Source organism: Nothoprocta perdicaria, unplaced genomic scaffold (assembly GCF_003342845.1).
Source record: "Nothoprocta perdicaria isolate Ctin4 unplaced genomic scaffold, notPer1 scaffold_15, whole genome shotgun sequence".
Lineage (NCBI taxonomy): Eukaryota > Metazoa > Chordata > Aves > Tinamiformes > Tinamidae > Nothoprocta > Nothoprocta perdicaria.
In genome coordinates, this window is record NW_020454649.1 from 3,676,618 (window position 1) to 3,702,817 (window position 26,200).

General features: G+C 39.6%; 1 protein-coding gene across 1 annotated transcript in view; it reads left to right on the forward strand.

Moving 5' to 3' along the window:
* The window catches only part of SHANK2 (SH3 and multiple ankyrin repeat domains 2), a 254,127-nt gene that overhangs the window by 194,344 nt on the left and 33,583 nt on the right, over positions 1–26,200 (forward strand). Inside the window, exons 17-19 of the mRNA XM_026034675.1 lie at positions 22,754–22,889; positions 24,876–24,956; positions 25,309–25,317. Of these exons, the coding sequence (XP_025890460.1) occupies positions 22,754–22,889; positions 24,876–24,956; positions 25,309–25,317 (226 nt within the window). The remainder of the gene's footprint in view (positions 1–22,753; positions 22,890–24,875; positions 24,957–25,308; positions 25,318–26,200) is intronic.

The following is a 26,200-nucleotide window of genomic DNA, read 5'->3' on the forward strand; positions in this document are numbered from 1 at the left end:
CCTTCCTTCCTTCCTTCCTTCCTTCCTTCCTTCCTTCCTTCCTTCCTTCCTTCCTTCCTTCCTTCTTTCCTTCTGTAATGCGTATTTTTGGACATAGCAAATCTCTACAATTGTGTTACATATATTCTATATATTTAGCTACAGATTGTAGATGGCATAATATATATAATATATATTTTTGTCATTTCCAGTAATGATGGTATCAACATCTATCTTTTAAAGGAGACTTTCTTCCTTAAGTAATAAAAGTGGTAATTAACATGTTCTTTAGCTATCAAACTTACTACAAAACTTAATTGGCTAGCAGATTTCTGAGCCCGCATTTGCAAACCATCATTCCTATAATTAGTTATTATTTAGGTATATTAAATTTCCTCCCACCAAAAAACTTCTAACGTGTGTAGTTTGTGGACTTCATTAAAGCCTGGAGGTTCTCATACCTTTTGAAAGCCAAAGTTATGGTAGATCAAGGCACATGTTTGATAGAGCTGGTCTTCAGTAGCTGATGCAAAAATTTTGTGCTTAATAGATGGGGAATAATCTTTGAAGCAAATTAAGTAATACCTTGAAGGAAGATGAAACAAAACTTGGACTATTTCAGTTACTTCATAATTAATACCCATTTAGTGTTTAATTAATACCACAAGGACTTTAACAACAAGTTTTCTTAATCAGATGGATGTGATATGCTTTGTTGTAGCTGTTGCTATTCATTTCTTATTAAAGTGGATTTAATAGAAACAAAAAATCTGTTTATGGGAAAACAAATGCTGAACTGTAATAGCATTTAATAGACAGGATCATAAATAAAGGGATGTTTTATGATTTGTGGACTTGCTTCACTAGCGTGAGTTCTGTGTATGGGAGCTGATTCCAGAGGGATCCCAGCATCTTCACCCACCTGCTCCTCCTTCCAGCAGCAGTATTTGTGCACAGGCACCCATAAAGTGACAGGTTTTCTTATTCCTATCTCCTCTTGACATGATAGCAGTCAAAACTGTTAAAAGGGTGAGTCTCCTAAACCTTTAGAGGGTCTGTTTTTCTATGTAATTGTTTATGCTGATCCACAGATTCTGTTGGACTTCCACTGATTACTCTAAGTAGATGAACAGATTTTAGTTTTGAACAAGGCATCATGATACAAATATGCCACACAATGTACAGAAAAGACAGATTAGATATAATTTAAGGACTAGATTTTCCAAAATGCCCAGATTCCTGAATCTCAGAGAAATCAATAATATTTTTCACAAGGTTTTAGGAGCCAAAAACTGTCTTTAAAACTGTCTCTTTTCAACGTGTTTGTCCAAAAAAAAAAAAAAAACCCAAAAACAAACAAACAAAAATTCCGCATCTAGAAGAAAAGTTGTATCAAGAGGGTAATTTTTTGTTGTAATATTTTGTTTTATGAATAACTGTCTAGAGGCTAGAGGTTGCTGAAAGAGATGTTAAAAATTGATTATAGGTGATCCTTTGAGAAAAGGGCACTGTAAGATGTCAGAGCATTTTGTGACGCCAGTGAGAAGAAAAAAATCAAAAACCCTGAAGGAATTTAGAAGTGTTTTAGTAATGGAAGCTGCCTTCATCAGATTACCATTCATAGAGACTGTGTGGAAAAGTGGCATGTCTGAGAAAAGTTCTAATAAAAAATCATTGCTAAGAAGAGGAATACGTGTTTCTATAGCTTGTGTGCTCTTCTTGCTCTTCCTTTCCATGTTATTGACTTCATTTCCATCTGATCCATCTCTGACAATTCTTTATTTATTTGTTTTAGCGTGTGCAGTGGATGCGTTTAGTTGATGCTTTGCCCTGCGGTGGGACTGGAGGCTTGGAGTTTATGTCATGAAAGCATTGGTTTGTCTCGTGGTCTTCTGTGCCCTCGGTGGGCTGACCACTATGGACTGCCATGGATTTTTCCTTTCTCCTAGCATGTCTGACCTTCACAAATACCCTTCACACCTTCCTCTTCCCGGGTCTTCTGTTTCCCTCCTCCCCTTTTGTCTCAGTGTTCCTTTTCTCTTTCTTTCATCTGCTATCCTGGATCTTCTCCAGACTTGTGTCTCTTCTTTGTTCGCCCTTCTGCTCCACCGATCCCGATTATCCTCTTTTCACAGCAGGAGCAAGCAGACCAGGCCTCCGTGGCAGAAGCCGGTCAGGTGTCTGTTCATTGTTCTGGTTCCTTGGTGCATCAGACCCTAACAGCTCCTTCTCAGCAGCATTTTTGATGGCCCGTTATGCACAGAGCAAGTTCTGTGCTCAGGGAGAGGCAGCTGAACTACTGGGAGGGAGGACCTAAGATGTAACATGGTTAAACTGTTGCTCAGTTCAGCACCAGCTTTTGAAAGATTTTCCTAATGTTTTGATGGCTTTCTTTGCTAGGCTTTCTTCCTCGTGTAAGAAATGTGTAGTTGAAAACTGCAAGGTCTGGGAGTCTCTTTGTAGGTCCTCCATGCTGGATGTTGCACATTGACCAACTTGCACCACAGTCATCATGAGCTCCATCCTAAAATGCTGGCACCGCTTCTTGAAGCGATTATTCCCAGGATCCCACTCATCTCTTATTTCATTTTTTTTAAATTTTTTTAACTCAAACAAAATTACCCAATATTTTGACAGTATATTGCGGCATCTGAGATGTGTGTCCTTTTGACCATTTTGCTCTGAACTGAGCAAAATGTTTTCTACATCAGTGGATGTTTGTAAAATTGTACACACAGCCTCAACCTGACCAGGCTGGAGTAAAGAGTGAGTCTTTGCTTGAATGAATCTTATTCTTTGTAGTAACCTGAAATACAGAGCCTGTGTATTCCCATTTGCTGTGCTAGCAGAAATGGGATAAAGCAGACTTCCATTTCAGTCCCTCTTGGTACTGGAGCAGCTTGATGTGTGTTTTGTGTTTTACTGAGGAAAAATAGAAGTTCAGAGAGAACTTCAGTGCTGTGCTTTAGCAACCAAGCCGTTTTTGCACGAGCGTGGCTGGTTATGGGAGCATGCAGGGCACATTTCTTGCAGGTTTAGTCAAGTCACCAGTGGTTTCTGCCAGCAGCCTGCGCAGTAACCTGCTGGATACTGCAAACATTTCATTTTTGCTCCACGGGAAGGAATATGCCAAGTCATCTTTTCCTAGGTCTCAGGATAACTGTTTTGGAAGAAACCTGAAGCCAAGAAAGAAGAATTTGACTGCCATGCTTGGTCTCAAAATTTCTGTGGAACAAAAGAAAGATGAAAATTTAAGTTCTTGGTGCATGTAGGTGAAGTGCACAGTTCTTACAGTCCTTAAGAGTAGTGTCCTGTGCTGTGTGGCCGGACCTCATGATCAGGCCTAGTGAATTGTGGTTGTTGCTTGTGCAGCACAATGAGCAGGAATGGGAAGGTATTCCACCCTTTGTGGGTGGAATTGTTTGTGTGTGTGTGTGTATAAACATATTTATCTATTTTTTATATATTATATAAAATTATGAATACATTTATTTATGGATATAGATATTTTTTAAAATTGGAATATATATATATAGTTATATATATAATTTTTAGGCTAGAAAGAAGATGTTCTTGCTGCCAGACCAGCTCATTTCTGTAGTCCCACTAGCTTCCTTTGCCAAAAATAATTTGGAATTGCTCAGGAAACAAGGTGTAGGAAGATTAGGAAGATTAAGCTGCTTTGATGTCTCTGGTACAACACGAATGGCATATGCCCATGATATGACAGAAGCCAGGACAGCCATGAATGAATCTGTTGTTACTATGCTTTTCCAAGTCTGACTGCTTCATTAAAAGATTTTTATAAAGGAAATTAATAGCTCACTGGGACATTTAAGTCTTCAAGGTTGGTATTGACAGTTTGACAGAATTCGGTGTACAACAAGCTTTGGAGCTGGTTGTATTCATTGTTAGCAAGTAAGACAAGAAGGACCTACAATGGTTCAGTAATTTTTCTTAAAGCATAAAAGTGTAATTCCTGTGTGTTTTACGGAATGTATGCATGAAAATACCATCTTTTCATATAGAGCTGCTCACAAGCATTACTTCAGTTTTAGGAATAGATGCAATGCCTTTTTTAGGCTAGTATTGCAGTCAGAAATCTGGCCTCCTTTTGCTATCACTAGCTGTCGTGAAGGATGAATGGAGGGTGTGAATGTTTCTGTGACAGCACATTTCTGAAATTGCCGTGCTCCTTCACCCAGTGTGAATTACCAGCTTTGGTATCAACGTGGAAACAAATCTCCAAGGTAAAATCAGCTGAGGGAAATTCCAGTTGCGAGCGCGCCGTGGTCCCTACTACCATGTTAGCAGTAGACTGCTTTCAAGTGGGGAAGGTTCTGTGAAGACGTAGCAGCTATTATTAGTTAGACTGCCTCTAAGGCAGTGTTTATTTTAGCCGTGCATGACTCATCCTTATTCTTATATAAAAGACAAGACCAAGTGCAGTTCACTGACTTTGGCCACTAGCCGTAGTTCTGGCAAGACCTCGGAGTGCATGCTTCTTTCGAGATAACTAATTCTGTCCCTCAAATCTGCCTCTTGCCCTGTGACAGCGGAAAGGAAGATGAGTAACTACAGTTTGTGCTTCCTGTAAATACGTAATATCTAGGAAGCTTTTAGCTAATGCAGCGTCTGCAGTGAAAACAGTTCTGCAGCTCTGTAATGTTAAGAGAGGTTTTTGTTGTTCGTTGCTTTTTACTAGCTGTCATGATCCTGTCGTAAAATATAGCTTTCAGCCACATTAAGTCTTCATGTGGGCTACAGCTATCTCGAGCAAAATCTTCATTTCTCCTTGATAAGTTACATGATGACCCTGGGATGGGACAAAAAAAAAATCTTTTTGGATCTTCTATATTTACCTGTGGGCCAGCTGTAGGAGTGCTAGGCTTCAGCAACAAGCTGTCCTAGTAATCTAAGGGAGAGGCTGCCCATGCACCTTCTGAAATAGGTGGTACTTGTTTAAAGCGAAGAAGAAGCAATGTAAAATAGCACACTGAGTGCAGTATTTTAAAGCTAAAATGGTTGTAACTGCTCCAGGAAAAACTAAAAGCCAAGACAGGGGAGCAAAGGAAGGTAACTGTGGTAAACCTGCAAGCTGCAGTTGATAACTGTGATCCCCAAATGGAAAGCACTAGTAGGACTAGGCAAACTTTTGGTCAGAGCTGGGATGAAGGCAAAGTTCAAGAATTAAAAAGAATATATGTATATCTGTGCTTCCAATTTAGAAGGCAAAGGATGAGCAAAAAAGGAAAAGTACAATATTTGACTTTCCTAATATTGGTTTGAAAATTGCTTAAAAGAGTGCTTCCTGATTTCCAGATGGAGGAAACTAACCTTCATTTTTATCACAATCTTAGATATCCATCCTTCGTTTCTATTTTTGACTTAAAGGTGAAATGGATGGGTTTTTTTCTTTGGAATGTACATTTCTAGCTCAAGACAATCTCTCATACTCATCAGTGACGCTCCTTCATTGGCTGGTGCTGTAACTCCCGAGTGTTAGGAGAAATTGTGTCGGTGATTAGAGGACAAACTCTGATCCTAATTCTTACTTTATGTCATTCCTGCTACTTGGATTAAGTGGTTGATTTCACTGAAGTGAAAGGGGTGATAATAGCAGAAAAGATGTAGTATTCACAATACTTTAATATAACATTCCTGCTCAGTAGGAAGGACTTGGAATTTGTAAAGTCTGTCGTTGCACTGTAGGGAACAGAGCCATCTGCAATGGTGATAGAGACTACTGGCACCAGAGTAAAGCTTTAATGAAATATTCTTACAGTTCAAAATTCTGGTATAGGAAACAGAATATATATGCAGTAGATTTGAAATAGACATTTTCTAGAAATTTAAATCATGCTATGGCTTGCCAAGTAATTTCCCTGAAGCAGGTGAAACAGAACTAAGATATATTTAACCAAAAAAAAAAAAAAAAAAAAGATAGTAAAGGTGAGCACTGTAAAAAAACAAGTCAAGTAAATGCAAATTTGGAGAGTCTTTTGCACAGAAAATTATCACTTTCTAGGAAAGAAGTACATTTAAGACATTGTAACAGACTGAAGAAACTGAAAAGATAGAAATAATATTAAGCTGAAGAAGAAACCAATTACATAAAATGACATTACAGTGGCCCACCTATATCATAGTTTATTGTAGCAGAAAGAATTTTCACTGCTTATATTACCAGAAAAGAGCTAAATGTGCATGTGTTGGTGGAATTAAAGCCTAGTCTGTGATCTCTCCTTTCAGATTTAGAATTGTAGTTTAAGTTTCTTTTAAATCTAAAATGCAGATTGTGGGGAAGAGCGAGTCTTTGACTTTAGTTTCCAAGATGTGAGTATAGGGACAAAGAATGGAAGTTGATTTTTGCCAATTCGGTAGATTTTCTGAGTGGTCCAGAGACTCTTCAGAATTTCAGTAGCATAAAAAATTTCAGTAGCATAAAAAGACTTCCTCTGAAGTCAAGGGAAATTCTGGCAACAGGAAAACTGCTGTAGTCTGTCGTCTTCTGGCTCAAAAATTTGAATTCTCAGAAAGTGGGATGGGATGAGGGGAAGGCTTTATAGCGAGGCGATTGCATTTATCCTTGTCTTCCAACACCGAGATGAGATGACTCCCGAATGCCTTATCCATTTAATTCCATACATTCTGAGAATGCCATTGTCATTAGTGCAGAGAATCGTATTGATCCCGATTAACTTTGGAGATTTGTAGTTACCACCTTCAATAGCATCCTCCATAAATCACCCCTGCCCGTGGTCCCAGCGCGCTCAGTGTTAGCAGTATGTGTGCAAATGAAGACCCGCATTTCCTGGGAGAGCCTTGAGCTGGCCTTGAACTGCAACCAGAGATGACAAAAACTTGTCAATGAGGTGCTAATTAGCCCGAGGGCAGCACCACGCTGCTATGAGGGCATTTCTTCCAAGATCCCAGCTCACATCTCAGCGTGGCGTCCCTGCATCCTGTAGACCTGCCAGATGGCTTGGAGCTTGCCCAGGTGCTTCCATCACAGCAACGTGCTGGACACCTTGGGATCGTCCTCCGTGCCCTAGATGTGTCCTGAAAATGAACGGCAACAAAAGGAAGGATGAAGGGCATGCTCTGCCTTGACATTAGGAAAGTGAGAGGAATGGGGACATTCAACAAGGAGAGAATGATGCGTGGAAGAATTACTCAGGAGCATTAGCACATTAAAAGGGAATCCCAAAAGAGAGGAGGCTGGAGCTCATAGGGAATAGTGCGGGACTTCAGGAAGCCCTCAGTATTGATCCTGAGTTTGACCTGCAAAAGCAGTGAATTCTAGTACTTTTTTTTTTTTTCCCCCACAGTTGGATAAAATCAATTTATGAATTAAGCAACAATATTTAGTCTCTCCAAGAGGGTAAAATTCCATCTCTTTCTGAGCAACAACAATGTGAAAGTACTGCCAAGGAAATGTAACCAGAATTGCTCTAAAGCTTTGTATTGAGACTATGCTAAAATTGGAGTCAATATGTTGTTGAGAAGACTAAATTGTTTTCCCAATCCATTGTCCTTTTGTGTTATTTTTGTGTAGCCGTGCTCGCGCTGCAGAGATTAGCTGCTGGATGGAATGAGAAAAGGCTGCTCTGTGTTACTCAGAAAACATTAAAGACTAATTTATAGCATATTTATTTAGTTATTGCATTGCTGCCTCAAAAGACAGCACAGTTTTTACTGTACCAGTGTCTGTTAGTTACTTCCAGTACATTTATACATTTTTAAGTGTATACCCCTACCTTTTTCTACATTTCTCTGAACAAAGTTGTGTTTCCTCTGGAATATATTCTTACTGGTTGGCATATATGATATATATATATATGCAAAAGAAATTGTATTAATAAAAAGATCACTGTTTCAGACGGGAATATGGGCATATATTTATAATGTCTAAAACTATTTTTAATTTTTGAAGCTCCCTTGAGCTTCAATTTATGTCAGCCATTTTTTATGTTTTATAGGAAGACACTGTAAAGACTTATGCACCTGAAATAATAAAACTCAGTGGCAGAAGATCTCACATTTGGACAATTCCATCAGTGCTGCTGGATTTGGGGTACACATTAGTATGAGTAATGCATTTTGAGGTTACTTTCTACAGCAGATTTCCTAAGCTGAAGCTTTGGTGTCACCATAATCATATTTCAGACCCAAATTAGGCCTTCTGTGCTTGTCTTCCTTGTAGTTTAAAAAAGAAATGGAAATAACAAGAGACATATTAGGATATTCAGAAATATTTAATATTGTCAGATCAGTGTCAGTAACTAGGACAAGACTAGGATTTAGGTCAAGGTATTCGGAGAGAAATCTATTGTGATGTCGTTGTAATTTTGGCACTTCAGTGAAGAGCTCAGAGGCTAGGATAAATAAAGTAGCAATCAAAAAGAAGCAATTGCTCCCTAGAAATTACCTAAACTTAATGTGTTTGACCTGTAAGTAAGTGTGCCTGCTTCTCACAGACTGCTCTGGGCTTTGCACATCAGGTGCTCATGGTACGTGGTCATAGTCCTCCCAGGACCTTGGCTATAGTTATATCTTCTTGCAGTGAGGATGTAGATTCCCAAATGCTTAAGGACTTGGAGCTCCTAAGTCCCCCTGAAGGTGGCTGCTATACTTTCAAAGGTGCAAGTCAACTAGGCACCTAAAAGCTTTTGAAAATTGTATCTTCCTGGGAAATAAAATACTTTTTTATTAGCTCTTTCCCCAATGCCTTTATGCTTTAAACCTTTGCATGAGCAAAGTGCTGGTTGACATTTAAATTCCACTCCACAGCACTTCAGTTACAGAACGATTTAATTTAAATTATAAGGAATTTGCATAATATCTGGTGTATAAATCCAAATTTCTATTCCTTACTGGAGCACCCAGCAGTTCTGCCCTTCAGTGTATGGCATCTCGTCCCTTTCTATTCTTCCTGTGCCATATATATTTCATAAGTTCCTTTCCTGGTTGTTCCTTGCTTGCTTCGGTATTAGTGCAAAAAAACAAAGATTTCCTATAGAATCAAGCGTGGGGTTTGCAATCTGTGAATGTTTTTGCTTTTATTTCTTTGTATGTTTTTATTTCACAGCAAATGAAAGAGGCAGGATACCATGTCTGCAAAGTTGCTGTTGCTCCAGATGAGACTCTTGTTTTCCAATAGGAAAGCTTGTTTTTCCTCACAGTGTCTGCATTCACTTTGGAGGTTTGTTTGTTTCAATAATGCCTCGGATAAGTTGCTTGATTTTTTTTTTTTTTTTTTTTAATGATCTTACAGATACTCAGTGTGTTCCTGAAGTGTCAGAGTGTAACAGCACTGATTCATCTAGTGCTCTGCACAGCTGACTTCTCTGTGGAGCAGCCAATTTTGTTGCTAACTTTAGGTGTTGGAAGGAAGGGAAGGGCAGGTTTGGATTCCCTTTGGCCAGGCTACAAGGAAAGAAGGGGTTCGAGCTTGTTTTAATGCAGAATTTGAGCATGTTGCGGTGGAGCAAATGCTTGGAAAGGAAAAGATGCATCATCACAGGGCTACTGCAGGCACCCGCAGACTCAAAGCAGTGCAAATACATTGCTCAGCTGGTCTTGCTTTCTCGCTTGCAAGGCCATTGCCCCAGGCCCCGTGCTGTGTGTAGTCTAGGTGGAGTTGCTTTAAAGGCCAGAAAACCTCCTCGTGCTCCATGAGTCATCAGATTGCACAGAAATAGATTTTTACTTCTCCACTGTTTACAAATAAAATCGAACATAATGAAAGGTTTGTGTTATTCACTATGACAAACTGCTCTGAGGAGCTGTTGCTGTTCGTGCTTCTAAGATGGTTGTTCACTAACCAGACCAAACTGCTGCTTCGTAACAGAAAAGTTTTTTGCATTTTTAATGTTGCTGGTGATGATGAGCTGTCATTCTCTGTAGATCTATGTAAAGTTCGCTGCTTTGAAGTAGTAACAGAACAACTTGTTATGAATCAACAAAGTTGTTTATATAAGCAAGTCTTTTCTTTAAAGAAATCTGCAAAATTTGTCTTTTATTTGGTTGTTTTTGAGTTCTTGTTGAGTTGATGTTGTTTAACACAGGTCTGCTGCTTGTGTTCAGCATCCTCACCTCTCGCTGCAGAAATGCAGCCCTTTCACCTTGCAGAAGTGCCTTAACGTAAGTGGCTGCCTGTCCCCAGGGAGCTTAGAGCACATGTAGAGTTTCACAATGTGCATGGGCTACTCAGGTGTGAGGCAGGGCGTGAGGAAACGAGCCAGTCTCTATCTTTTTTTTTCTCTACCCATGTCAGTGTAGACAGTTTAAGGAGTCAGAAGATCTCTTGGAAGACTGAGCTAGCCCCTGCTGTCTCCTCTTGTCTCTTTTTTCCTGTGAGGGTGACAGAGCCCTGGAACAGGCTGCCCAGGGAGGTTGTGGAGCCTCCTTCTCTGGAGATCTTCCAAGTCCACCTGGATGCCGCCCTGTGCCACATGCCCCCCTGCTGGAGCAGGGGTTGGACTAGATCATCTCTAGAGGTCCCTTCCAACCTCAACGGTTCTGTGATCTTTGTGGCTAGTGTCTGCCCTTCATTATAACTATAGGTATATATTCCAAAATTCTCATGCAACAAGCGTAGGATTTCTCATTCTTGTGAACGTGTCTGATCAAGTCTGACCTTCTCGTGGGCAAGTGAGATGCTTTGGCTAAAGCAGAGATACTAGAGGCTTGTCTTTTATTTGTTTTTAGTAAATATTGTGCTTCCTACTCGAATCTTTCATAGCAGTTCAGCTCTGTTGCTTAAGGTTGAGTGCATGATAGCTGATTAGTCCTGTTACAGTGGATTCATGGATTATTTCTCTTTTTCAAGGCTGGGAAACCAAAGCACAGACTTGAAAGGTCACAAAGCAAGTCCTTGGCAATTTGGGGTTTATAGTGCAATTCTGGTGCAACCCCACATATTTATATTAAGTAGTCTACCAAATTCCTTCATATGCAGTGAACTTTTGCTTTGATGACAGAGAACAAAGTCACAGATATTTTACTGTTTTTTTTAATATTCAAATAAGTCTTTGAACCTCAGCTGCTGTATAAATGCACCATCTGAAATTCCATTAATTATTATTGAAAGCTTTTAGGGCATATTCATTTTATACTTGATAGTAGGAAGACTGCTAGAACTATCCTGATGTTGCTCAAATAGCATACAAGCAGGGAATTGGAGCAGGGATTACCTTGGCTGCTCTTCCCAGTCTATCCGAACCCCCAAGGAGTTTTGTTCATTCAGACCTTAAAGCTGCAAATTACTTGGTTAACGTGCATTGCTTGCAATGTCTCAGGCAGATAAGATGCTCATACCCACTGCCAAGCTGACAGGACTCACTCAATATAATTTAAAAGCATTTAGAGGCATTAAGGGCAGAATAACTTTGGAACAAAATGATGGAATTACAGTCTTATTAAGGAACCAAAATTATCAAGACTAGGTGGTGTATAAGTAGGTAAGGATTGTTAGGAGCAAACGGTATTTGCTGTGCAAACACATTAGAGTAGTTGTGTTTTACACAGCATGGTAGGCACTGGAGCTCCAGCAGACGTTAATCTCACATGGAGGAACATCTTTTTCTATAGACAAACTGCCACAGCTGGAGTGGGTATTTTTGTGCTAGTTCATTGAATTTCTTCTTTGTTTATAGGTAGTTTAAATTTACTTGTAGTTTATTTTGGTCAGTTAATTTAAGGTAAACATTTCTGTGTTTGTAACGATGTCATGTCATGATTCGATGACTGAGAGCCTTTTTTCCTTTAATTTGAGTTTCGAGACTTGCAGAAAGCAAACACATTCTCCTGGCAATTAAACTGTAGTTTGATGATTGCAATTAGCAATTTCTTAACTTGGGGTGGATTATTCCTAGCATTGCAGAGGTCAGCAGTCGGATGAGTGATACATATTGCTACCCACCAATATAACACAGACAACTGCACACGAGATGGCCAGTTCTGCAGGTGCTGCCATGTGTGCTTTGCCCAGGCCTGGCCTTTGGTCACCGTTGTCCCTTCTTGCTCTCAGATGTAGATGGGACTGAGTGGTCCATGGGCACGTGCTCCTTGCCCATAGCGCTGCTCAAGTCAGCAAGTGTTTGGATAAGGTTGATTGAACCAGTGCATTGCTAATGTAAAGGATGTGCTTTTGTGGAACAGGTCAGCCACGTGTGCAAACCAAAGGGAAATAGTCCAGCAGTCTTGGAGCAACAAACAGTGCAAAGCTGAGGCTTGCACATAAGCATGGTGAGGCTGCTGGGCAACTAATTATAAGAACTGTCCACGTTGTCATAAGCATTAGCACACAGAGAACACTCCCTCCCTCCTGATGCTGCTCCCCAAAGATGGACTTCAAGGGAAAAGCACTTTATTGTGAGGTACAGAGTCCACGTGGTTGAAAAATCAAATTAGAGCTGTTCACTTCCAGGTTTCTTTTTCTGGAAACAGTCCTATTTGTGTACCTCATAAAGACAGCGTGTTGCATATCTGAATAAGATATATTGGCTTACGTTTCTTGTCCTCATTGAAAGTTCTCTTATGTAGCTCTTGTGTATCTCTAAAGAACAAAATAATTGTATACATGTTTCATTTTCAGACATAAATGTTTTATTATATTTTCTTCTAAGCTTCCATGGCGAATGTCATCTTATATATCCTAAACTAACTGTTCTGTGAGTTTTAACAACATGCATAGGACCTAGAAAAAAGATATATATTTATACAAATAAAGTGATCCAGAGTTAATGCAGTGCGTAACTAAGACTAAACTGCCTTTACGAAAGGATTATCTCTATACGCTCCAAGATTTGATTTTCCTACATAAGGAGAACTACATGAGCAATACGTGTTTTATTGTTGCTAGTGCAGATGCGTTTTCTGGAAAGTGCTTGTATGTGGGAGGAGGAAATAGAGATTATCTGCACTTGATGACAACGCACTCTGTCAATATAGCGGCGTGATCTGTGCAAAGGCCTTAGCCAAAAACCATCGGGACACACAGGACTGGCGGGTTCTGTTGCATGTATCGTGTTTGGTTTTGAATTGTTGCTTAGCAAGTGAAAAACAACATTGAACTGTATTATTAATATTCATAGAGAGATCTGTATCTTGATACATATTTTAGACGTCTCTGTATAAAGGCCTTTAAGAGAGGTATGTACAGTTTTAAAAATAGAAGGGCTCAGCCTGCTCTCTCCCAGCTATTGTAAATACTTATCAAGTGCTTCATTGAGAAGTCACACAAAGATCTATTGTCTTCCCTGTACTTGCATAATTCCACCGTATTCCTCATTTTTAAAAAGGTGTATTTTTAGCCTTGAACAGAGACTCATGTTTTTATCTAGAGTCAGTTGGAAATTGTTTCCTTGGGGTCTGAAGCCTTTAATGGCTTCAGAGAGCAGCACGTGGCGGCCGAGTGTTGTCCTCGGGATGTCGTTTCTCTGTGCAGGGCCCTACGAGGAGGTGTCCCAGGATAGCCGAGCAAGGGGCACCCCAGGGATTAGGCTAGGACTGCTTGGCAAACTGAGGTCCATGAGAACTAGGGAGGAGTTGCAGGAGCTGCCCTCAGCCCCCGTGTCCTCCTACAGCACTGCTGATGGCCAACCTTACAAAATATCCACAGCATTATCCCACCACTACCCTTGATGGTCCACACCAACATTATCCCCCCTACCACCCCCACCACCACTACCCCTGAATCAGCTAAGGGCAGGGCAAGCTGGCGTGGGGATGAGGTCTATGGGGGAGAGTGCAGGAGTTGGACCTGCTTTCCCACCACAAAGTTGCTGCTCCCATGTGCAGCTGGGCTTGGACCTGCTCCCTGCTGCACCAGAGGTTCATTCTTGACCTCAGGAATATTCTTGACTTCTCTCTGCAGACACATTAGAGAAACGATGTGAAAGCAGCTCCTGGTTGGAATGGTGAAGCAGATTTGGATTTTCATGCCTGCTTTCCTTCTGTGAAGGACAGATATACTGGAGGTGTTTCATTCGTGCCTGGGTGACCTCCAGCTTGCAAGTGTTGGTACTTGGAACGGTGCACAGCTGGCTGTGGTGCCTAATTTATAGGATATGTAGCATCCAGGAAAAAAAACGAAGTAGAAGATGCATGTTTATGGAGTGTTAATATACTCTCTGTGCTTCTCCCTTCACTCTCTTTTTACTGAATATTAAATTGGAGCATGTTTGCAAAAGGCCAGAGAATGTGCAGAAAATATTTAGATATCTACTTATCTTCCTGCAGTTTATTTTGCACAAAAAAACCCTGCAAGCATCAGAAAGCAGACAGGCAGCCAGGTACTAATGGTACTGAGCTATAGGCGCGTGCACTGGAAGCCCACGGGCTCCATCAGCTCAGTGTACTTGGTCACCCACCCACCCTTGTTAGGAAGATGGTCTCTCTTGGTGATTCTTGTACTGGCTGGCACAGGGACCTGTCCAGGAACCCCTGAACTTGTTTTTCTCGGGCTTTGACATTCATAAACCATTAAACAGTAAATATAAGTCACATTCCTTAAAATAGATTAAAATATCAAATATAGGTCACCTCACACTACCTTGTGTCAGTATGTACCAGTTATGTGAGATGCTGTTCTGAAGAGTTTTCAGAAATGAGAAAAATTTCAGGTGTTTTTGTGAGAGCAAAACAGATGTGCACAATTCACTTGTTTCTTTTTCCTCCAAAGAGAAGTTTTTGTTTGAAAAACTGCTATCTCTTGCACCTGAAACCGGTTGGACAAATCCATCCTAAGTGTAATTTAATCAATTGTAGTACATTGCAGTTCAGTCAACTGCAGTAAAGTTAATGGAGCCTCTCCTAAGAAATGCGATTTAAGGCAAATGATCCAAAATAGTAACAGTTACTGATTAATGGAGACAATTATTTTTAATAGGGATGGGTCCCGGTAATTGAGTGGTCCTTAGATGTTCTGTACAGCGTGGTCTCGTGAGGACAGTCAGCAGCTTTCAGTTTAAATATGGGTAAGCAAAATGCAGAATTTTAGATCAAAATGCAAGTTTTTATGTGAGCTTTCTGCAGTTTAGCTCCACCTGTCTCTCCATGGCATGAGTAAGAGAGAAACAGCCACGTTCAACTCTCCTGATCTTCTTACACTCTATCCTTTCAACTCTGCCCCCTACCAGAATACTACGAGTGGGTGCTTTGCAGCAACAGTGCTCTTCTTTTGTATCAGTGGTGATTGCTTTTAATGAGACAAAGTAGTAGCCTATTGGAAAATCATACTGATGTGTTACTTTAATTTTTTTTTCTAGTATGGATGGATTATTAATGAGTGCTCTCATTTTAAGTAAGCTGGGGAATAAGAGAAGCTCCTTTAATATATTAGTTGTAGGGGTTTTATGCCTTTTTTTTATATGTTCACACATGTTCATCTGAACAAAATCCACAAATCTTAAGGAGAAAAAGAAAGAATGGTATTTTAACAATCTTTAAGCAAGGTTAAATCAAATGTTAAGTATTTGTTTTCATTGTTATGAGTTTTGTTTTGTTGCTGAAGTTCAAGTCCCCCTGCTAATGTTTAAGTAGCTCTGACATACTCAGGAATGTCAATGGTTGTGACAAGGAGGGTGATGTGATGTAAGAGGTGATAAGAAAAAAAGATATTTGTACACCTCTTTTCAGGAAGGTCAGATGCTGATAGGAGTGCAGTGCCGGTCAGGTGGATTTCAAACAAAATTCATCTGTATAAACTTGCCTGGCAGAAGCTGGGCACATAAAATTAGCTGGCTGACTTAGTGCTGGACAGATAATGTACTCCATCCGGGTTGTTAGGCTCCGTGTTGTAGTAATGATTAAAAACACTTGCTTAGCCCAGCAAAAGGGGTGCTCGGGTAGGATGTTACTGCCACTCAGCTACATATATAGCACATGAGTGGTAGGGAGCAAGTCATTTATTAGTGGTAGAGAGCAAGTCATTTAGGCTTTTGGCAGTTTGGCACAGGAAAAAAAAGATGAGCATAAGCCAGGCACAAGTAGACCTGGCGTGGAAATTAGCAAAAAGGTCCTTGCAAGAGGTTCTGGGCCTAATGGGAATAATGGCGAGAAGAAGTTCAAGTAATTACTAGATGTAGCTTGGCTATATGTTAAGGAACAAATAATGTGATGCAGTTGCCATGACAGCAAGGGAGTCTGGAGTTTGTGATCTGACATGTCTCTTGATTTCCATGCTTCTGACAGAAATAGATGTTCCTGAGCTCCGCTGCGGGTTTGCGTTGCTGGCACTACGCTACGCGATGGGGAGGTGCAGGCTGAAGCCTTTCTTGCGAGCCTGGTGAATCAGAGTAGCTCAGCGCTCTCCAGCAGAGACCAGATCCACGAGGTAGCCCAGGGAGCAGTGGTTTTAGCCCTGCTGTTCCAGGAAAGCCTGGCGCCTGGCTGGAGCGTCCCTGGGTTTCCCGAGGATGCTGTGCGGGAGCGAGCACGGCGGCCAGCAGCACAGCTCGCCCTGCAGCAGCAGCAGCTGGGGCAGGCGTGCACAGTTTTCCTGTTGTCTTCCCACGCTGCATGACAGGCTGAAATATTAAAGCCCCCCAAACATCAGATTCCTGGAGGGTGTTTTTCTTTAGATATCCTGTAGCTCTTATCCAGACAGGTTCTGAATTTCTCTGATGATTTCTCCACAACCCCTCTGGTTACATTAAATGGGATATGTTCAAAAGCTAGTAACACTCAAACATGTTTATGCTGGAGCAGCATGTCAAGAAACTTACCTCCTGGTATTAGGTACTTTCTGGGAGTTCCAGAGGATTAGCTGGACTGTTCAGGACTTGGTCCAATAAGTTAACAGTTGAGGCCTCTGCTCTGCTTGGTTAAGCTTCTGTGGTATGGTGTGAATAACAGGGTTTCCAGATAAAAATTCAGGAATTAATTTCCCTTATGGTACTGATTTATATACTATATTATTACTTTCTATTTTAATCTAAGACACAGATTAAATTCATGTGCCAACTGGTTGAGGTAATGAATCTTGAAATTGTCTGAGGTTTAATGAACATTAGCGGTACTTAAAATACCATATAAATCCTCACACTGGATTTGGACCTTTTGGCTTTCCTTGTCATTTGGATCCCCAGGCTGTTATCAGCAAATGTACTTGTACAGTGCTTTCCTGTAATACTCAGGGAAAAAATATGCTGACTGCAGAATTTGTTAAAATTTGCTTGGTGCAGGATTTCTCCTGCGTAGGCTGTGCACCTTGGTCCTGTGACTGCGATGATGCTGGTTACAATAGTGAGGACAGAAGACAAGGAAATCTTCACCACGAAAAGCCTGCAGCATTCCAGGAGCAATTCAGGGCTTTCAAACACAAGACAAATAATAGGATTTCAGGAGTAAATATGCTTGCAGAGAGCAGATTTCAAGCATGGCCTAGGGTTGTGCTGGGTATTGCTTCAGCCCGTCGTTTGCACATCAAGAGCAGCCCGAGACCAGTTACTGATAAAACAGTCTGGTAGCTGAATCCAATATTGGCCCTGAAGATGCATGCAGTGAATGAATAGCTTCCCAGAGATGGGCTAGGTGCCTCACCGGCCCTTTGTCTTGCTTTTAGTCTGCAGAATAAAAATACTTCAGAGATGATAAATTCATACTGCTGTGTGAGGTGCTCAGGGAGCGTCCTGAGCACAATTATGTAGTTGCTTGAAATGCAGAAGCATTTTTGCGAGTCTGCAAAATGACTTATTTTGCTGCTACAATTCTAATTGTGTTAGCGTGTGTTAAGTGTTTACAAAAATGGTGGATTTTTTTTAAAAGTGTGTAGGCAGAGGTTTGTAAGCATGTGTAATGGGTTTGGGGGGGTTTCAGTTAGTCTGAAGGAAGGGAAGAGCTTCTGAGAAGCTTTTTCTGAGAAAATGTGTATTTGCAGCTGCAAGGTGAACATATTCACCGCTGCACTCGTGCAATGGCCATCATGAGCAAAGCAACTGAGTTTTGTCTGTTTAATTGCTGTTCAAAATTATTAGCTCCGCTTTTCACTGAGAGAACGTTTAGATAATGGAAGGGATTAGGCTGCTGCATGATGCATTGAAGAAATTAAGATTCTGTCCTTTTTATTAATAGAACAAAATCTGCAAAGGTCTTTTTCCCTGATAGTGTTTTTTTCTTTTGCACCTTCCTACGGGAAGGCTGCTATGGTGAATATGTTCCAGCTCATGCATCTGCTATCCTACAATGTGCAGGTTATCTTACTTTATCTTACAACCCATTGCATTCTTATATATTCCAGAACCAAGCCCTTCTGTGTAGCCCAGCCTGGTATCCATAAAATCAATGCCTGCCTCTGTAGCAGACCCTTTAAAGCCTTGTTTTCCAGAAAATCCACATTTTAAAATAACTGCATTTGTTCTTTCCTGTGCTAATTATGCCATATGTGTAAACTGTGAAGAGTCTGTTTACAAGGAAATATTACACAGGGCTGGGATGTGGCAAAAAATGGAGATCCAGCTGTAGCTTACCTGTGGAGTCATGTTTTGTGAGAAATAACGCCCTGTTTTGGTTTATTGGAGCTGTGGAAGTATGTGGTTCTTTTGCGTGGGCACATGTATGCCCAAGCTTCAGGAAAACCCTGAACAAACGTCAAGGTAATTTTATCTGTAATCTTGATTCTAAGCTAAGTACTCTACTGCCCTGCAGGCTGTATAGTTGTCATTTAGTGGTGTGGGAATACGATGATTAAAAATGAAGTAACCAATTTATGGTTTCCTATACCTCTCATGAACAACTCTCTCATTACACCAGTGTGTATCTAACTGTGCTACTCTCTCTTCCTTCATCCTATTTAAGCCCTTTCTTTCTTAGCAGATTATCTGGGCTTTCTTCATTGTTATCTGGAGGCTTCCTCACCTCTGTGCTCTTACCAGTCATCTTGCTTTAGCTACTACTGTCTTCCAGCTTTGCTCTGTCTGCATCCCTTCCTTTGCCAAACTACTTCCCTTTCCTAGGCTGTTGTCATTCAACTGGCTCTTATCAGTCCTGTTCACTTGTCTGCTATGTTAGCAAGACTGTAGATTTACCCAAACAGGAGCGTCTTTTTTTCATAAAGTTCAGGAGAAATCTGTAGAGTTAAGGATGTCATGGGTGGTCATGTATCATGGTTGGTACATAGGAATTTCGCATGTGGGAGATGATTCATGCAGAAAAAAAGATAAATTGCTTGATGATTTCTTCTTAGAAGACACTCTATTTTCACATAATTTTCTATACTTGAATTCTCAAGTCTTTTTATTGGGTTTATGGGTTTCACATACTGCTGTGCATTAGTTCTCAATAACATAAAGTCAACATGGTGGATTTGGACATTGAAGATACTGGAATTTATGATGGTCAGTTGTCTTTGACCCTGGTTTATTCCACCATTTTTCATTATGTCTTGAGGAAGACCCATGCTGGGGAGAGAACTCTCTATCCCTGTTGCTCAAAGCTTTTTGTGAAGGAGGCACGTTCTCCCACACAGTATTAAAACTCCCTTCTGGAGTTTGAAGAAGCCACAAGCCCAGCCTGTGGGGGATGTAGAATGCAGGCTGCACAGTGCTGAACTGCTTTCAATGCTCAACAGGTTGCTGGAGAGAGCAGAGGACATCTGCTGTGATCGCAGGGCTCTGGGGCCATGAGGGCATCCCTGTGTTCTCTTGAGAATACAAGGTGGAAAAAAAATGCTGAGACATAGAGGTGACAAGTCCTAATATATATAAAAATGTTCTTAACCCTAGACATTTTATGCATGCCCTCCAAAATAAATTCTGCTTGAAAGAGCTCTGATTCCATTTCAAATTATTTTTAAGCACATAGAGACATCTATCTAATCTATTTCTAAATTCTTGCCTCTTTTTGAAAGATGAGGGAAAACTTCTATGAAGGCAAGTTTTGGGGAAGTGTGGAAGGAAAGGAGGTTTTGCAGGGACATGTCATGGAAAACACGCAGAGACTGAGCTATTAAAGCAGAGAGAGAGAGAGAGAGAGAGAGAGAGAGAGAGAGAGAGAGAGAAATTAGTGCCTTAAGACTGGCTTTGCTACCTTAACTCTTTATGGAACATCTTTCTAAACACTTAACAAGTAAAACCAAATAATTTTTATAGTATTTCTAAGAGTGTGATCACATTCAATACCATACACGTGCTGTTGTTGAAGGATTTGATACAGGTGAAATAGGTCTTTGGCTGATTATAAAAATTTACCTTCCTGAGCGTGCTGACAAAGCCTAAATGAGGTGTGGTAGTCAACTCTCCACCGCCGAGGCTCAAAGGGGAGACACAGACCCAGTATTGCCACATTTTTCATACCTGAAAATATGTTGCACAATGATGTCAGACTAAAACTATCAGGCGAAGCTGCAAGAGCTCCAGTATGATAGTATTTAAGCCCAGTTCTGCAGCCATTTGGTGTAGGTATAAAAGATGGAAGGAAGGCTAAGGGAGATACAGAGTCTGTCACTGAAATCCTGTTTCCTTGAAAGCTGGTGACGCTTCTGTTGTCACCATTTCTTTACTATCATGCTGAAGTTTTACCCACTGAGGTACTAAGAAGGGCAAAGATGAGGTCCTGCTTTGCTGATTTCATGATCTTTTTGCTAGCAAATATTTCTGTGAACTCCTTAAATCAAATACTCTTCAGATCTCTTATCAATATTTTTTTATTTTTGTGATAGAAATCTTTTTGGTACCAGCTTTGTAACTGTGCCTTTTAAACAAACCAGCTATGAACAGTCAATTAGAGGTTCTCTTTCAGAGAGGTTTTAAAAAATGTGTCATATATATTTGCTCTTGCTCTAAATGTTAAATATCATCATTGCACATAACTATGAGAACAGATGGTATGCTGCAAAGCTGTTTATCATTTTATACATTTATCACTTTAGTAAAGTGTACGTGTGTTTGATTAATATTAACTCTTGATTAATTTGTAAGTCTACATTTATTTTTTGGAAAGGGAATGTATTCTAAACCATACTGACTTCAAACCTTAAATTTTAATTTCAGTAAAAATATAGTAGATCAAGTCAGTAGTTTTTACTCAAACACCTTTTTCCCTGTGTGATGCGAGGGAGCGGGCCCCAACACCTGTGGAAATGTGTTACCTTGCTGAGGCTTTAACATTGGCAGATATTTAAGAATTAAAATAGTAATGCTCTTTGCTAAAATGTTTTAGCCACATTAAACGTACATTAGCTCAGCTAAATAAATATCATATCTTGGAATTAAGTACAAGGCACAAACAAGATGCAAAATAAAATATCAGGAGTCCTATTCAAACCAACAATTCATTTTATCTTCCACCTCCACAATGGAAGAGCTTCATATTTGCCTGTTGAACAGGTCTGAGTGTTCAGCATGTGTTAATGTGTTACACCTACATAATTTTATGTGAAACTAAAAAAGCCTCTTAAAAGGCAACTCAGACTTGCAGACATAGCACATGGATGGTGCTTTGAAACATTTTGCAGCAGTGGTGTATCGAAAACATGGCTTACCGAGAAGTAATTTCACCATAATGCATCTTGTCTCATCTAAAGCCCGGAAAAAGTCAAGATTTTCCAGCGATGCAGTGGAGGAAAACACGATTTCAAGTTGGAATCTCCTTCTGCTTTTTGTTTTGCTAAATAGCAGTAATATTTAATGAGAGACTTTGCTGTAAACTGTAAATTCTTTCGAGTGTGAGATGCTGTGCTTGTCAGAATAAATAGAGGAGGGTAAAAACACTTGCTTTGAAAATGACTGTTCATTTTGGAAGGCAGAGTGATCTCCATGCAAGATAACTGAATCAGAACTTGAATTCTGGACAAGGATCAAATTCCCAACATGTAATCTGGCAGTCTCGTCCCCACTGATTCCAATTCTTTAATATATTTTATATTCAAATAATGCATACGGCAAGATAATTTTTCATACAGCTATTGATTAGATTTCAAATAACTTTCTGTTATCTCCTTACTTAGTGAATAAATAAATGTTATCTACCTTGTTATTTGTTTTATTAATATCACTTTAATTTATGGCTATGAATTAATATTATAGAAAGCGGCATATGCAGAAATGATGAGGCAACACAGGAAATCACCGAGGAGAACATGCATTTTAAAGTTTAGTGCTACATAAGTAAACATTGATATAATCATAGCAGCTGGTCATGGTTTCACGTTAACTCATCTTTTTCCCTAAAGACTTTCCTGGACTGCAGTCTAGAAACATGCAGAATGGAAATGCTGGGAAACAAGGGGAGGAATGCATGGAATAAAATAATGCCTCGGGAGTGAAAGTGCTAGTTCCTGGATGGTTGAGGGGTGGAAAGGGAAGCTTCTAAATATCTTATCAGTTATATTAAAGAAAAGGATTTATTTTAACATTTGTGAAGAGTGCAGCGGTGAATAATGACCTTAATTTAAGAATGCAGTTTTACTTTGTGAATTATAGAATACTAGTGTACTCATCATAGGAAATAAATAATATGTAAAGGAAAAGACTTGGTTGAACCCATTCAATTTTTTTAAAAACTAGCAACTATAAAGAAATAATATATATATATATATATATATCATGGAGAGCTAGCTTTTCCTGTTAATGTTTCAGCTCTCTGCTGCTTCTTAAAAACACATTTTTATTAAAAAAGAATTAAATAATTAAAAAATAAACAAATAATTTTAAAAAGCAGTAATCAGAAATTCCACAGCTTCCTGTTCTTTCTGACTTCTGCTTTTAGAACTGAAAGACTAGAATTTTTTAAGAATTTTGAGCTGAAAGAATCTTTTCTTTCTTTGCAGGTTAATAATGAGAATGTGGTGAAAGTCGGACACAGGCAGGTGGTGAACATGATCCGGCAAGGGGGCAACCACCTCGTCCTTAAGGTTGTCACAGTAACCAGGAATCTTGATCCAGATGACACAGCTAGAAAGAAAGGTATTTTTTTTTCTCTTTTCCTAATTCTTTTCCATTTTAGTGTTGCTCCACAGAAAGCAGGGTATAGATAATAAGTTTCTGGCTTATAACTTAAGATTTACACATTTACCTTTTCAAATTTGCAATACTCTTTTGCTATTTAGTTTAAAGTAACTTAGCTCTGTTGACTTAGACATCAACGTGTGACAAGAAGTGCAGCATTCCCCTATTGTGTTTGCTATTGAATTTCATCTTTGTGGATCTTTAGGCAGTGATATTTGAAGTTCTTATACCCAAAATTTTTGACCTGAGTGTCTTGTGGTAGGAAGAAAAACCATTTAAAAAAAAAAATTCTTTTATTAATGAAAATTATATGCAGGAGGATGGGATTTCCATCCAAGAAGGATTGCTTTGTTTGACTCCTCTTGAACTCACTGAGAAATTAAAAAACTGAAAAACAAATGTATTAGAAAGAATGGCTGTAAAAGTAAGAAAAAAAAATCCAAAATATGTAAAATTCTAGTAGAAAAACAATGCATTTCAGTGGGCAAACTACTGTATATTGGAACAAATCCTCTCTTTTCAGTCCGGTGAGGGAAAATCCCCTCCTCTTGCTGTTGGCAGAAAAAAGGTGCAGCTTTTTCCTGCCATGTGGCCTCTGGTAAGAAGGCCACTACCGTGAGGAAGCTCCACGTCCCGTCACATCCAGCAAAGACTTGGGGAAGGAATTGTCTGAATGCAAGGCATTATTTTCAGGTTGATAGCGTTATAAGAATTTGCACAGGCAAAACCTTTCGCCTCAGCTGTTTGGTACATGTCATCCTGGCTTTATGTAAAGGAGGGATGTTGTGGCCACCGGTCTCCTTTCTGGAGGTGGCAAGTGTCATGTAGCCGTGCCAATAAATACTGGTTTGTACAGTGTCTTGTCACCTCCCTCCCCGGGCAAGGACAGAGTTCAAACTAGAGTTAATAAATATGGGACCTCTGTACAGGTCTCTGTACCTGGCACTGAGCCCGAGTTACTTTTCTGCCTTCTCCTGACGTGCGTTGAAGCCTCTGTAAGCAGGTGATGGAGCCCAACAGAGACAAGGATGCTGACTGAGCGGGTAGAGTTGCTAAGAGAAAATGGTGTCTATTTCTTTCCTTTCTTGTCCTGAAATTGGTTTGCCAAAGTGTTTTCCAGATGGTGTAATCTGATTATATATTATTGACCAAAATGTTTCAGAATCATTAATTTTTTTCTTAGTGTCCCAGCAACTTCTGCTTCACAGAAACCTTGTTTTCCTACCAGCCTTGGCTTAATGACAGATTAGTGGCAGATTCTTTCCCGGTATTACTCGCATTTCTGCCTCCAGAAATGTTGCCTCCAGTAATGTTTTGCCTGGCTTGGCCATCTGCAAAGCTAGCAGGAAACACTGGATATCAGGATACCCAAGAGACATACTGGATTTTAGGTTCAGTGCTAGATGATTGCCTTGATATTTTAAGATCAACTTTAAGCACTCTATATTCTGCAGGTTACCTGTTTTCCTAAGTCTTACTGTGACTATTCAGATCATTTGGATCATTTATATCATCTTCTCCCTTATATTTCTCAGATTTAACAGCAGGCAAAGTTTCTTCAAAGATAAAATTAATCTGGCAGAGACTTAGCTGCTCTCCAAGAGATTTTTAGCTGTGTACACGTCTTAGAAGGAGGGGCATAACTACTGTGGAGATCTTCCTCCTAGTGAAAAACTGAAGTGTGGAATTATGTAGTTTTAAATGTTTCTATGTATCCTGTTACATAAAAGCTTACTGATGTGTCAAACAGCCTACGCTAAAAGTAGAATGGTGCAGAAATACATGAAAAGCATCTGAGAGTTTTTTCCTCTGTATGTATGTGTTTAATATTACTTTATTTAGCGCGACATAATCTTTTGACCAAATATGAAATTGTGTATGCAAATAAATAGCATTTGAGATGTATGTTTACTTGTATTTTATATCCTTCTGTTTCCTGCAAAGCCCCACCACCTCCTAAGCGAGCTCCAACCACTGCACTGACCTTGCGGTCTAAGTCCATGACCTCAGAGCTTGAAGAGCTTGGTAAGAAAGTGTTTTTTGACAAGCATGCTGGGAAAATGGAAGTGTAAAAATATCAATATATGTTAACTTGGTTAAAAGGTACTACTCTGTGTACACCAAATATAACAGAAAAGGTTTTAAGAATGCTGCATCTTTGGAGAGTTCAAATGTGCATGATTCGCATGAGTAATTTTTTTTTTTAAACTTGTGCCTTTACTGCTATGCAAGAGAATGTGTCTACTTTTTTGTGCATCATCAAAGTTTGGCACAACTTTTAAGAAGCAATGCCTTACCATATTTTGTTAGCTTTGCTTTCCAATTTTTCAGTTCATCTAATATTGTTTTATTTTAAATTTCTGTGGCCTCTCATTAGTGGACAAAGGTAAGCTGCCCGAAGCTGTTGTTAAAAAGCTGACAGTGTTAAAGCAGCTTCAGCTTCAACTTTTTTTTCATTAGACTCTCTCATCTGAAAAAGTGCATATTCTGATATCACTTTGACTTCTGTGCATGATATAAACACAATTCTTCTATCTATTGGTAATAAAATAGTATTGAGCAGTCAGTCTTTTTTTGCTAGTTTTAAGAAATGTGATCATAGATTCTTTGTGTGATCATCTGCATTCTAGATAACTATAATTCCTCAGGAGTTTTGATTTACTTTGTAGAAGCAAAGGAAGTCGTAAGTCTTTCATTTGGTTGTTTAATCTGTTGGGTAATTAAAAAACATTTTTTTCTTCAGGTAGGCTAATAAATTTGTTATGAATGGGACCCTATATGAAAAGACAGAAAGTCAATGCATACTTGTATATGGCTATTGAACTAAAATAGTGTATTTTATAAGTGATATTGGGTATTAAAACAAAATGCATCCTTCACTGCAGAATAATAAAACCTATCAGACAGCAAAGCTCTTTTTCCCACCACTGTAATCCTATGTTGATTGAAATACTATGTAATCATTTTTATTTTTGACCTAGACTCATATGAAGGCTAACTGGAAGAAATCACAGCTTTGTGGAGAAATGTCCACGTTTTCCCCTTAGACATCAATGTTTTCTGGGGCAGATGGATCCCCATCCATCCTTTAAAGAGTCAAAACTCCCGTAGCTGCAGTGGGAGTTCTGACTGAGAAATGGCTGCTGAACTGGTCACTGTCTTTTGTATAGGCTAATAACCATAGGAAGTCCAAAATGAGACATTCTATTTATTTAGATCTAACAGGTCTCATAAAATTTGATTATTTTGTGCCATGACATTTTGGAGCT